This window comes from Phacochoerus africanus, chromosome X (assembly GCF_016906955.1).
Source record: "Phacochoerus africanus isolate WHEZ1 chromosome X, ROS_Pafr_v1, whole genome shotgun sequence".
Classification (NCBI taxonomy): Eukaryota; Metazoa; Chordata; class Mammalia; order Artiodactyla; family Suidae; genus Phacochoerus; species Phacochoerus africanus.
In genome coordinates, this window is record NC_062560.1 from 106,065,683 (window position 1) to 106,079,334 (window position 13,652).

Below are 13,652 nucleotides of genomic sequence, written 5' to 3' on the forward strand. Positions count from 1 at the left end.
ACAGGTTTTTAATTCCACTTTCTACTGTTGAGGAAGCTCGGACACAGAGACCATGAGTAATCTGCCTGATGCTACACACTGCTAATAAATGGCAGGATCTGGACTCATACCCAGGACTGTCTATGTTCTTTTTACAAGACATGCTACCTTAGTCAAAGAGAAATGGGTAATTAGGAAACTGTCCAGAGAACTTTGGTAAAATATGCCCTAGTACTCCTGAAGAAGTGAATAATTGTTCCAAGCTTATAAAAGTGTCTGACAGGAAATTTGCTCATTTTTATTAAATAGTCATCATTTTCTAATTTAAATATTTTTACACTTAAGGTCATGGATATAGGGAGCCCTTTGAGAAGATCGTGGCTAAGTTAGCAGCGCCTTTCTGCTATGGTTGGTGCAGACTGATCGCCCTCTGTACTTGTAGTGAGTAGCACTTCCCCTACTCCCATTTCTACATTTGTGGATTGAGCCTTTGGATCAGAGGGAGGGAGTTGTTGCGACTGATGTGGGTTGATGGAGTGCATGTGACTCAAAAGAGTAGAGCAGGAAGTTACCTAAGTATCCATGAGGATGTGGGTTCAATCCCCGGCCTCACTCAGTGGGTTAAGGATCCAGCATAGCTGTGAGCTGTGGTGTAGGTCACAGATGCGGCTTGGATCTGGCATTGCTGTGGCTGTGGTGTAGGCCGGCAGCTGTAGCTCCGATTAGACCCCTAGCCTGGGAACTTGCAGTCCTAAAAGCAACAACCAATTGCTGAGCAGTTGAGACTGCTGCACTACTGATGTCCAGGCGTGAGAACAGGGAAGGAAAGTGGGCAAAATCTCATAGGTCAGTATGAGATTATAATTGTTAACAAAAAAAGCCACATATGAAGTTTGCCATTCTAGCCTTTTAAAAATTTTTAATTTTTTTTTTTTTTTGGCTGCGTCTGTGGCATGCAGAAGTTCCTGGGCCAGGGATTAAACCCACGCCACAGCAGTGACCTGAGTCATAGTGGTGACAACACTGGACCTTTAATCCACTGAGCCATCGGGGAACTCCCCATCTTAACCATTTTAAAGTGTACAGTTGGGTTCAGTATATTCATATTGTTGTGCAGCAGATCTCTAGAGCTTTCTCATCTTGCAACCACACTCTATACCCATTAAACATTAACTCCCTCTCCCCATGCCCCTTGGTAGCCACCTTGCTACTTCTGTTCTATAATTTTGACTACTTCAGATACTTCATATGAGTGGACTCATACAGTATTTGTCTTTTTGTGACTGCCTTATTTCACTTTGCATAATGTCAAGGTTTATCCTTTTTGTAGGATGTGACAAGGTTTCTTTCTTTTTAAAGGCTTTATAATATTCTTTTGGAGGAGGATTTTCTTTATCCTGCTGTGAGTTTTAATGCCATCCAATTCATTAGTTGGTGGTCACTATGGAAGTGGTTGATTCAGTTGGTTTAACTAACCATGACCAGAGAGGATGAAGTTAATGGCTGGTACAAGGGCTAGCAAATCAAATTTTTGGTTTCATTTTACTACTCCCTGGGTCTCATTAATCTGCTCTTTGAGCCATTCTCCGCTCCCTAAACCTCTCTTATCCTTTTTGTCACCTCTTTTACTTCCACCTAGCTGTCCCTGTTGCCTACTGGTATTGCTGACTCCTGATAGAAGGCTTTACAGATATTTTAGGTAATGTGCCTACATCGTCCTTGTCTTGCCATTTACCTGAAAGTCACTCCATCCTTCTACCACATATCTCTTGGTCTGAATTATCTGGACTGTGGCCACAGACTTTTGCTTTGACAGTGAGATAGGTTCCATAGTCACTAAAGCATTGGGTGGGGGTGGGGGTGGTGAGATTTTCATCTCTGGTGGCAAGAACTTTTAAAGTAAACTTTCTTTTTTTCCCCTCCTGGGAGATCCCTTTATTCAAGCAAACTTATTATAATTCAGATTTTCTTGATTCCCTACAGGGCTTCACAAAATTCAGAAGTCTGTCCCTGCAGGGAATTTCACTTATAATGGCCTTCATTCGAAAGATCTAATTCTGTTCTCTTTCAGTGTGCACATGGGAGAGTGATGAAAGTGCACAAAGAAAGGCAAGCAACCCCTGAAGAACTTAAGTTTCAGTATCATCCATATCACTCAGGGTGATGGAGGACATTCTGTAGACATGAAAGGGTTGGCAGGGGAGAGAGGAAGAGACAATGAGAGACATTAGGCAAGAGTTTAAAAAGGGGAAAAGAAGGTGCTTTTTCTGTACTGAAACTACTGCTTCTTTTCTTTGTTCTCCCCAGATTGCTGTAACTTTTCATGCCTGAATGTTATTATGTGCAGTTTTTTTCAAAACAACAGAAAATGCTGAATCCACTTGTATAAAGTTGAATTGACATGTAGATTTCAAAGAGAAGGCTTTCTATTTCCCCTTCTATCTAGTTGTGGTTAGTTTATCTGAGACTTTTAAGAAACAAATAACAAGGAAATGTATAGCTTTTTGGGGTATGTGGAGAGCTAAAGACTATCAGGGAAGGCAAAGGTCTGCTGCTTGGGCCAGGTGGTATAATGCCAATGCATGAGAGAGAGGAAAGTTTGGTTTTCTTTGTTAAAGAGAGTGACCACAAAGAACATCGATTCAAAGTTACTAATGTCCAAGATGAGTGAAGGGACTGTGGATTGTAAAATAACACCAAAGTTCTTCAAAGAGAGCTCAAGTTTCCTGGCCATAAAAAATTACTTAGAGAGAACATGCAAATGAATTTTTAGAACTGATTCTTACGATTACTGAGAAATACTGGGCAGCTGAAGATGTGCTGGAAGATTAGAGGTGGTTAGACATAGTTCTGGCTTCAAGAAGAATCCGAAGATGTGCCCCACAAACTGCAGGGAAGGAACTTTTCATTGATTTGGGAAAGATCTTGGAATGTGTTATTAAACAGTTGTTTCTTAGTTCTTAGATGAGGAAGTGGTGTTTATGGATACTATGACTGGGAAGAAATTATGTCAAGGGAGTCTAATTTCCTTTAAACAGATTTACCAACTTGGTAAGTTTTCTCATATGATACCTTTGTGGATAAGCTGGGAGAAATATAGGTGAGGATAATGGCTTTTGAGCTTGTTTTGACTTTGACCCTTAGTAAGAATTATATTTTATACCATTACTCAGGATATACAATTGAAATGAAAATATCATGGAACAATACTTACCCTTACCACACATGATGTGCTCTGAGTTTTTTATTGTTATCGTTGTTATTCTACTTCATTTTTTTTTAAACTTGCCATAGGCCATTGCATTGATTTCTTGATTCACTATGAATCATCATCCATCGGTAATCGTTCAAAGACATGGGTTTACAATCTAATAGACAACTAGTTTTGGGGTGCCACAATTTCATCTTGGCCTATCTATCCATCAATTTCTTCATGGATAAAGACACAGAAATCATTCATTAAATCCATAGGGCTGGGAAGGGTAGTGAAGATATTGGATAATAGCAGAATACAAAGATATGGACTGAATCCAATGAAATGGGATTGAATATAGACTATTGTAAGATCCTGCATTATGGTGCGTGTGTAGTTGGGGTAAGTAGTTTCATGAAAATTTTATCTCGATTATATATCCTGAATAATGGTATAAAACATAATTCTTACTGAGGGTCACAGTCAAAATAAGCAAATAACCAATTCTGTAAGTACAAGACGAGGAGATGGATATGAGAGACATGAAATTTTAGTCCTCTGTAATCACATCATATGTCAAAAGTGTCAAAAAATCCAACTTAGCTTTAGCTGCAGTTTCTTAATCTGTGCTCTTTATTTCTCTAGCATTTTGCAAAAGTGCCTTGGAGGTCTCCACACAAACTACCACTGGGTGGGAGTGAGCCTGAATAGGGGAGCTTCTGGTATACTGCTTCTCATTTGAATCTGCTGTTTGTGTCAGTTTTACAAATGAGGACTTTTGTCTGAACTAAACATTTCTTTGGCAAAAGCCCTTTTGAAAACCACCAGGCAAAATGAACAGAAACAGAGAATAAAGAAAGAGGGTTGTGATAGTCCCCATTTCACCTATGAATGAATCAGAGCACATCTGGATTACTTTATTCATGTCTGGAAGCTTCACTTTCAAAGAGATATAGATAAACAAGAATATGTTCAGAGAAGAGTGAGAAGAATGGCAAAGGAACTCAAAACCATGGCAGGTGAGGTACAGGTAATTGGGGATGTGACTTAGGAGGCTTGATAGAGCTGTTCACATGTATTGAGAAGGGTCCCATATAGAGAAGGCAGTTTGATATAGTAGTTTGGTGAAAAGAATGTGAATTCTGGCCTCCTGTCAACCAGGTTCAAATTTCAACTCTGCCACTTAATGGTTGTGTGACCTTGAACAAGTTTCTCAACTCTTCTGAACCTTGTTTATTAAAAATAGGGGAGGAGTTCCCTGGAGGCCTAGTGGTTAAGGGTTTGACATTGTCACTGCTATGGCGTGGGTTTGATCCCTGGCCTGGGAACTTCTGCATGCTGCAGGCATGGGCAAAAAAAAAAAAAAAAAAAAAAAAATTGGGGAATGTATTACTTCCCTTAAAGGACTGTCATGAGTATTAAATAAGATAATATATATGAAAGTACTCAGTATAGTACTTGGCTCATAAATATATTTATTTCATAGAATACAGATTAAATTCATACCACAAGGCCTAAAGAGTTTCAGTAAGACTAGATGGTGAATGTTAAAGCATGATTAAACAGTTAAAGTTAAAGGGATCCCAGAAGAGCTTTCCATCTGTCAGAATTGTTCAAAGATGGAGTATGCTACTGGGGAAAACGTAGTGAGTTCCCTATCCCAAGAGGTGTTAGAGGAGAGGTTGAGGTTGGACTACTACTACATGGTGAGAGTATTCTTAAGGGACTGACTGGGGAGAGGAGAATTCCCAGTAGAGTAGCTCAGTAGATTGAATGCATGGGGTCAAGGCTGGCTCCTCCAAAGAACCAGATATTGTTGTTCTTTCCTAACCAAGAATGTTTACCTCCTTCCACTTGTTAGGCCCGTCTGACAAAGGAGTGCTTTGGGGAACCACTGGGTCATAAAAAGATGATCCAACAAGCATATATGGAAGACTGGTTATATCCTGGATACTGAGACAAACACCTCAAAGTGTGTACATTATGGCCAGTGGGTCAACAGGATTCCCTGCATATAAGAGGTCCATGTTGCTTGTGTATCTACTATTGGGCTGATTTCTGGGAGAGCATTAAGCTGCTCCAAGGAGTAGATCAACTCTCAAATTTTCTATTGCACTAAGAGCCTTGGTCTAACTTCCAATTCCATTCTAGTCAGGCACGAGATGGAAGTGAGTTACCGGAGCAGGATGATTCAAAAGCAGCAACAGAAATAAAGAGCCCGATCTCTTCATAATCAACTCACCTCCTGAACTAAAAGGCTTGGTTGTTTATAGCAGTGCTCACAAAGGGCAGTTATGCTTCAGAGTTAATACCAAGAGTTGAGTTTCACATTTCAGTAAATCAAAAAAAGATATTGATTTTGAACAAATGGCTAATTTTATTGTCAAAGCAAATTTCATTTCTTGAGATGATTAGATTTTATTAAACTATTTCTTAAGTGCCAATAAACACACATTCTGTGAACAAACAGCATATTCCTGAACCAAGTGACATTTGTCACCCCCTAAATACAAGGATATTTGGTCATCTCCAATTGTCATTGAAAATGTAGAAGTGGGAAAAATGCACACCTCAGGTCAGAAAGTTTTTGCTCAAATCTTGGCTGTATCACTTAATACCTCTATGGTCACAGCACATGCTTAATCCTTCTGATTACCAGTTTTCTTCCAAGTAGATGGTGATAATTACATCTACCTTTCAAGGGGGGTTGGGTTGTGAAGATAAAATGGACAGTGTGAATAAGATGCTTAGCATGGTTTCTGGCACACAGTAAGCTCTCAACAAGTGGCAGCAGTTATTATTACAATTACTATAGGGAGGACATTCATAATCTTCTGAGGATTAGGGTAGGCTTTTGAGGACTGATTCTTCTAAGAGGCTCAGATTTGCCTCAGAAAAACGAAGGCAAAGCATCATCTCCCAGTTTCCAAAGGTACTATGCTAGCAGGAATGGGCCATCCCTTGTCGGGGACCTTTTGGTTTTGAAATGTAGGCTAAGTAACAAGGAACTTTAGCAATTGGGTTATATTTCTGTTGAGAAACCTTCATGATGTTGTAAAGGATCTTGAGAAAATAGTTGATCCATCTTCCTGACTCCAGAGAGGCCTGTATTTTAAGCATTCATAGATTACTGCTATCCAACATTTGCTTAAAAGTTTCAAAATGTGGGGACTTTGTAAGATCTTTCGATAATGTATGATGCTGCCACATAGTCTTAAAATCAGTAAGCTCTTCATAAGGTTTGATTCAAATCTTCATGCTGCAGCACAGACCTCTATTTCCTCTCCTGTCTGTGCCTGTCAGCAGAATCTGTGTGCTCTCATTTAGACATCTGTCTCCACCTTCACCCATCAATATATTTTGATTTACTGAAATATGAAACTGAGCACTGTGTAAGCTCAGCTGGATCACTGTAAGTACTACTATAAACAACTGGGGCTTTGCTCTTAGAAGGTGTTATGAAGCTCCCTACTCAGCTTTCTGCCCTCCAACTCAAGACAGCCCACTTTCTTAAGTAATGGGAAACGTAGGTCCTCAATCTGCTACAGTTGTCTAAACAGACAAGAGGAAACTCTGGCCACAGAGGCTGGGCATCTGGGAGGCTGTGCCACACCCTGGCTTCCTCGTGGTAGCCACTCTAACCACATACCCATATGATTTCCTTCAGTGTCTGCCAGCTCCTGTGCACCTATGTCACACCTGGGAGCTGACTTGCTTCAATGCCAAATCCTCCCCTTCCCAGCCAAACATCTCAAAAGAGTGATCTATTTTCACTTTCTTCATTTCCTCACCTCCCACTCTACCACTGCAATCCAACTCCAATTAATTAGCACTCTACCAAAGGCACCCTTATCAGAGTCACGAATGCTGTCAAACCAAATGGCTTCCTAAAAAAAAAAAAAACAACACTTATTTTATGTGACCTATAAGCAGCATTTAGTATTAACCATTCCCTTCCTTTTGAAAAGCTTGCTTCCCTTGGGTTTTTTGACCACACACATTCCTGGTTTTCCTCCTACATGTCAGATCTCTTCATCTCAGTCTCCTTTTTGTGGGTTCCTATTCCTTGGCCTTTTCTTGAATATTGATATCTTTGGGAATTTGGTCTTAAGCCTTCTCTCTCTCTTTTTTTTATGCTTACCCCCCCTCCCCCGGAAGATCTCATCCATTCTCCTATTTGCCGTTACCAAAAGATTAAACTGATAATCTCCAGTCTGATCTCCATTTTAGGCCTTGATTTTTAGACCTATATCCAATTGCCTGCCAGATGTATTTAACCTGAATACACATTGGCACTTCAAACTGAATATGCCCCAAACTGAACTCATCTTCAAACCTCTCACTCAAACCTGCTTCTCCTCTCCTTGTATTCCTTATCTCAGTGAATGTTACTACCATACATATACTTGCTTAATTCCAGAATTGTCAGTTGGCAAATTCTTCAATTATAGCTCCAGTATTTCACTAATCTGTCTAGTCTTCTCAATCCACACTGCTGATACTTTAGCTTTGGCCATTATCATTGTGTGCCTATGTATTCTCAAGAAGCTGAGCAGCTTCATGGTCAAGGTCATCACAGAGTTGTATCCCAAAGAAATATCATCTGAACATCCAAAAAAAAAAAAAACCCATTGGAAAGCAATTTAATTGGTACTGCAGTTTCTTGGAAAAGTGCTAACCATTCATATACTGACAAGTTCTGTCCTTGTCTCACCTATATTTCTCCGACTGCTTCTCAAGTGGCCTCCCTGCCTTCTACACTGTTTCCCTCCACTCAATTCTCTGTACTACAGCTAGAATGATCTTTTAAAAATGAATTTCCATGTTTAATACTATTTTAAAAAATGCATTTCCTTGCTTCACACTATCACTGGTTCCCCATTGTCCCTTGGATAAAACTGAACTCAGTCATGCTTATAAGGTCCTTCACCATATCACCCCCACTTATCCTTCCAGCAGCATCTCTCACTACTCCTTCCTATTCTTTGCACCATAATGTCTTTTGGGTATGGGTTTATATGTTAACTGTGTCTTCTGTGCACTTACCATGCATGTCCAAAGGACATACAGTCTACCATGGGAAACTAGTTGGATACAGAGTTTGGCAACAGAGAGCAGATTACATAGTAAACATGGTGATATTAAATTTCAGGAAGGGAATAAGACCACAGTGAGGAGTAGAACCATTAGGGAAGGGTCCTGTGGAAGAGGTGAGGCGTAAGGAGGGTGGAGAAGGGGATGTGGACCAGCAGAGGAAATTCCAGACTGAAGGACTGGAGCCATGAGAAGCTGGCCCCTAATAAAAGTGGAAGGTCATATTCTGGACACTGAAGTAGAGATCAAGTCTGGACTCATTGTCCTGTGTCAGACTAAGAGGAAAAATCCTAATTACTCTTTAGGGTGCATGAAGCACACAACCGGAAGTGATGGACAGCAGTGGAGACAGCAGCCAAATAATCTGGACATGAAGCTTGCTTTCTCTCCCAGGCCATTCTGCTGGTTTCTAATACCCACCCTGCCCTATGCCACTCAGTTGTCCATCTCCCCCACCCCCATACAAGGATTCTTCTCCTTAGTCTGTCGTTGTGTGAGGAAAAGGGAAGGAGGTGTGCTGTCGGTAAAACTGAGGCTTGGGATGAAATGTCACAGAGAAACTGCTACAACTCTTGTCTCCTGGTTGCTGGGACTCTTGTTCAGTGCCCTGCACTTTCCACCCCAATCTGAAAGGGATGAAGTAGTTTTTATGGTGGAAATTATGGCTTGCTAAGTGCTGTGTGAAAAAGAATTCTTCTCAGATGATGAGGATCATATGTTTGCTCTATTTAGACAAAGAATTCTCTTTTCAGCATAACTTTTCCCACAGAAACAGATAAATTGTTTCAAGTTGATTGATTGAATACTAAGTGTCCTATTTTAAGTTAAAAATATCCCACAAGTGAATCATATACATGCATCTTCTCTCTTTCATCCCCCTCCTCCATATTAACACACTCACACCCTTCCTTACTGCCATAAATAATGTGCCTTTTCCTTGCCTCCTGCAGGATTTTGCATCATGGAAAGTTAGCCTGCTCTAGGACTTGATAGCCTGATCCATCCAAATCTTTCTTAAGGATGGTCATTCATTTTGTCAGTGTTACAAGGCCTTTCAATACTTATTTCATTTTTGTAGTTAACTCTCTTTGACTAATTTTCTTAATTTCTGGAGTGAGGCAGGGGCACATAGAGAAGAAACCCACAAATAGGCACCTGTCTAGAGATGTGTGTGCATGAGGGCTGAAGATGGGAGGGGATGTTCGAGCTCAAGACTAAAGCAAGGTTTCTGGGTGAGGTGTTCACTTGACTTTCCTTGGTATCCTGAGTTTACCTGGGTTTCAGGTGTTATGAAGCCTGAAGCAACAAGAATATCTTAACTGTGGAGAACATGGCTGGTTGCCTCCCCAGCTGTAATCCTTCAATGCTTGCTAACAGAACCCTGATTTGGATTCTAGAATTAGGTAGCAATATGCTCAGGGAGGGTGACCCAATTCCAGAGGGTCTGAATCCATTTTGGAGATCCCAGTTCCCCTTTGTCAGTGACTGGTGAAGCCATCACCATGTCACTCAATTCTGGCCAATGTGACACAAGAGGGAAATCTACTGGCATCTTTGCCTACCTCTGGGCATCTCACTATGTGAGATAATGAAACTTTATTATTATTATTATTGGTCTTTTTAGGGCTGCAAACTCCTTTTTAGGACAGGAACTCCTGAAACCTTGTTATTTAAACCATTTTTAGTTGTGCCTTATTACTTGCAGTCAAAACCATTCCCTCTGATACGCTAATTCTAAAACTCTTAACCTCTATTCATTTGAAAAGATAAATGATCTACTTCATCAGAGTCAGAGATTCATGAAATGTTAGAGTTGGAAACTCCCTTTGATGACTATCTAGTCTATTTTCCTCATTTTATATACCAGCCTCTTGCGTCTGCAGACTAAGAAAGGCATCTGCAAGTGGCTGGGGCTTTGCTGTATGCTCTATAGCCTCTACATGTCTCATTCTGATTTTGTAGAATTCTGGTAAAATCAGAATTTTGGACTCAGATTGGAACTACATTGGATTTTCCCTTTTATTCTCACTGGCAAAAAGGCTTTCCTAAATCAATGTATAATAGATCTCAGAGGGAATGTTGCTTTTACTTAAAAAATTTTCAAAAGTCCTAGAAATAGCTATTTACATGCACATGAATAACAAGTCATGCTCACATATTCATTAAAAAAGATTTCTAAAGACTTTAGTAGTCAGTATTTTTCCAAATGTGACCTACTGTATTATTTAAAACTAATCAAATTATATATCTTGGAAAATATTCAATAAATAAGATGGGGCTTACCCTCTCATGGATTCAAATTCGAGGGACTTTAATTCTTATGCCAACACTCCACCTAGCATTACTGCCATCCTAGCATTACCATTTTCTCCCAACTGAGTTTTTCTGAAGAGGAAGGAGGTAACTTACATAAAGAGAAACTTGTGCTCTCTGGTGTTATGACAGATACGCCAGGCTTCCTTTCGACCTAATTTCTGTATGAGAAAATTGTTATCTATTTCCATGATGCCAAATGGTGATAGCGCTTGAAAACCAGTGGTGCCTACCTGAGTGATGTCCATTCCTGAGTCACAGCTCAGTGGCTGTGTGGAAGTCAGACCGTTTGAGCCGATTACAGTTGTGATCACAGCATTCTCATCAATTCTCCGAATCATAGTCCCATCCACAAAGTAAATGAATCCATGCCTATCAACTGTGATGCCTGTTGGGGAAGGGCAAATGAGCATTAGTAGTCTAGAGGGCCACATTTGCCCCAAGATCAGTATTTTGAAAGAAGCCATAGAAATGGAAAGGCATTTTAAAGACATATGGATTCAATTTTGCTCAGCACAGACAGGACAGTAAGGGGAGAGAGGTTGGTTTGGACACACATTCACTTTTCTGTGTATTGAGAAGAAATGATAAAATGTAACACGCGGAGATAAAGTTAGGTCTAATCATTTTGTTGTCCAGTTTTACATTTCCACCCCACAGATAACTTGCTTACCCCCTTCCCCCCAAAACAGAAAAAAAAATCCTCTTTAAGACAAATGGGAAAGAAAAGGGCAGCAGTGTGTGTTATATTTCTTTTAGAGTGAGGATGCATAGGCCACGGCTTATGTTCGCAGTTGCATTAGAAATAACTGACTTGGAAAGCATTAGAATTATTTTCATCACTTCGCACTCAGTTAACAGAGTTTGTAATAATTCTGGTAAACTGGGCTGAGATTTTTCTGTATTATCTGTTAAGAGGGAGGGCTGGAGAGCAAAATGATGGTGTCACTAAGGGAATGGTTAAACTTCTAGAAAAAAATAAAAGCCAATAAAATTCTCACAGCAGTTTTACACACTGTGTTAACTGCAGCCTGGTTTCTTGGAAAATATGTAAGAGCAGTTAGAAGGTTTGGGTTCTAATACTGAATACACCATTTACAATTGATGTGTGGCTTTGATTGAGTCATTCATCTCTTCAGATTTCAGCCTTCTCTTTGGTAAAATATGGAAAAGATTATCTGACTGTGATATGGTGATTTATAATAAAGAAATATAAATTTGGTCTCTGTTCCCTTCTCTAGCACATAGCTCCTAAAACTCTTGGAATTTCCTGTGGTGAGAAATTCCATTTGTTATGTTAATGAGGCGACTTTGGCCTGCACCTGCAATCATAGGCTGATTGCCAGTAGAACCAACCTGGTGATTAGAGGGCTAGAATTTTCCTTCCCACCTCCTGACCTAGGGGCCAGAGATTGAGTGCAATCACCAATGGCCAATGGTTTAATTGATTATGATGATGAAACTCCATAAAACCCTAAAAGGACAGGGTTTGGAGAGGTTCTAGGATGGTGAGCAGAGGGAGATTTGGGAAGGCTGGTGCATCAGGAGAGGGCCTGGAAACCTTCTTGCACTTTCTCCATATCTTGCCCTATGTATCTCTTCGATCTGGCTGTTCCTGAGCTACATCCTTTTATAATAAATCAGTGATCTAGTGAGTAAAAATGCTTCTCTGAGTTCTGTGAGCCACTCTAGCAAATTAATGGAACCCAAAAAGGGGGTTATCAGAATCTCCTGTCTATTGCAGTTCAATCAGAAACACGGCTGACTACATGGACTTGCGATTGACTTCTGAGGCAGTGGGGGTGAGAGATTTGCAGGATTGAGCACTTAACTTGTGGGATCTGATGCCCTTTATGAGTAGTTAGAGTCAGAATTGACTGAAATTGTAGGACACCCAACTGGTATAGAATTGCTTGGTGTTGGTGTTGGTATTGGTGGTGCCCCCCCACGCTGGAAATTGGTCTCAGAACACCTTTTACTGCCTTACTTAAAGTGTCCAACTGTCCTGGTTTGCCTGGGACTGAGGCAGGGCTCAGTTTTAAAACTGGGACAGTCCTGGACAAAATAGGATGAGCTGGTTATGCTATGCCTAGGTTATTATAAATATCTCATGAAATAATGCATTTAAAAAGTGTCAGGTGCAGATAAGGGACATATGGTTCAACTCTTGTTTCCCTTAGGTCTCTGAAAATAAATACATGGCATTACTTTAAAACCAGTCTACGATTTAGTCTTTTCCTATCTCTCCTTTATTCAGACCTTGTGAAACTCAGAATATATGTTAAAGTTAAGAAGATCTTTGATAATAAGAATGTCCTTTTAGTGCTCATGCACACACGTGCGCACACACATGCAGCATAATTTTCTTGGCAAAGAGTGAACTCATCTAAAGACAGTTTATAAACCCAACTTAATAAACTGCTTTTAGATGAGATAATTCATTGGCAGGAGGTTAATATTAAGGCTCGATTTTATGGTGTACTTTGATTAATCCTGATGTTCTTCATGAAGTATTAATCCTTAACATCTATAAAAGTTACAGATTCATTTCAACTTTCCCTGAATGGCTGTAAAGTCATTTATGTTTTGGTGAGTTCTCCAAAGAAACCAACATGTCCATACAAGGAGAATTCTATGTCAATAAGTCCCTTTATTATTTTTGGAGGCATAAAGATCTTTAAGGAGGTTTTTTTTTGTTTTCATTTTTTCGTTTGTTTGTTTGTTTTTTTCTGCTTTTTAGGGGGCTGCACGTGTGGCATAGGGAAGTTCCCAAGCTAGGGGTTGAATTGGAGCTACAGCTGCCGCCCTGCACCACAGCCGCAGCAATACCAGATCCAAGTCACATCTGCAATCTACACCACAGCTCGTGGCTATGCCAAATCCTTAACCCACCAAGCAAGGCCAGGGATCAAACCCACATCCTCATGGTTACTTAGGTGGTCGTTACCACTGAGCCACAACAGGAGCTCCCAAGGAGGTTTTTAAAAAGACTTTTAAAACTGGAGCAGGTCAAAGGATGATGGCACATGAACATTTCTTTCTTCTCCAGAATATCTGTACTGAGAATGAACCA

General features: G+C 40.2%; 1 protein-coding gene across 1 annotated transcript in view; it reads right to left on the reverse strand.

The window, feature by feature from the left end:
• The window catches only part of LOC125118205 (teneurin-1), a 353,178-nt gene that overhangs the window by 57,833 nt on the left and 281,693 nt on the right, over nucleotides 1–13,652 (reverse strand). Inside the window, exon 20 of the mRNA XM_047764372.1 lies at nucleotides 10,813–10,967. Coding sequence (XP_047620328.1) covers nucleotides 10,813–10,967 — 155 coding nt within the window. The remainder of the gene's footprint in view (nucleotides 1–10,812; nucleotides 10,968–13,652) is intronic.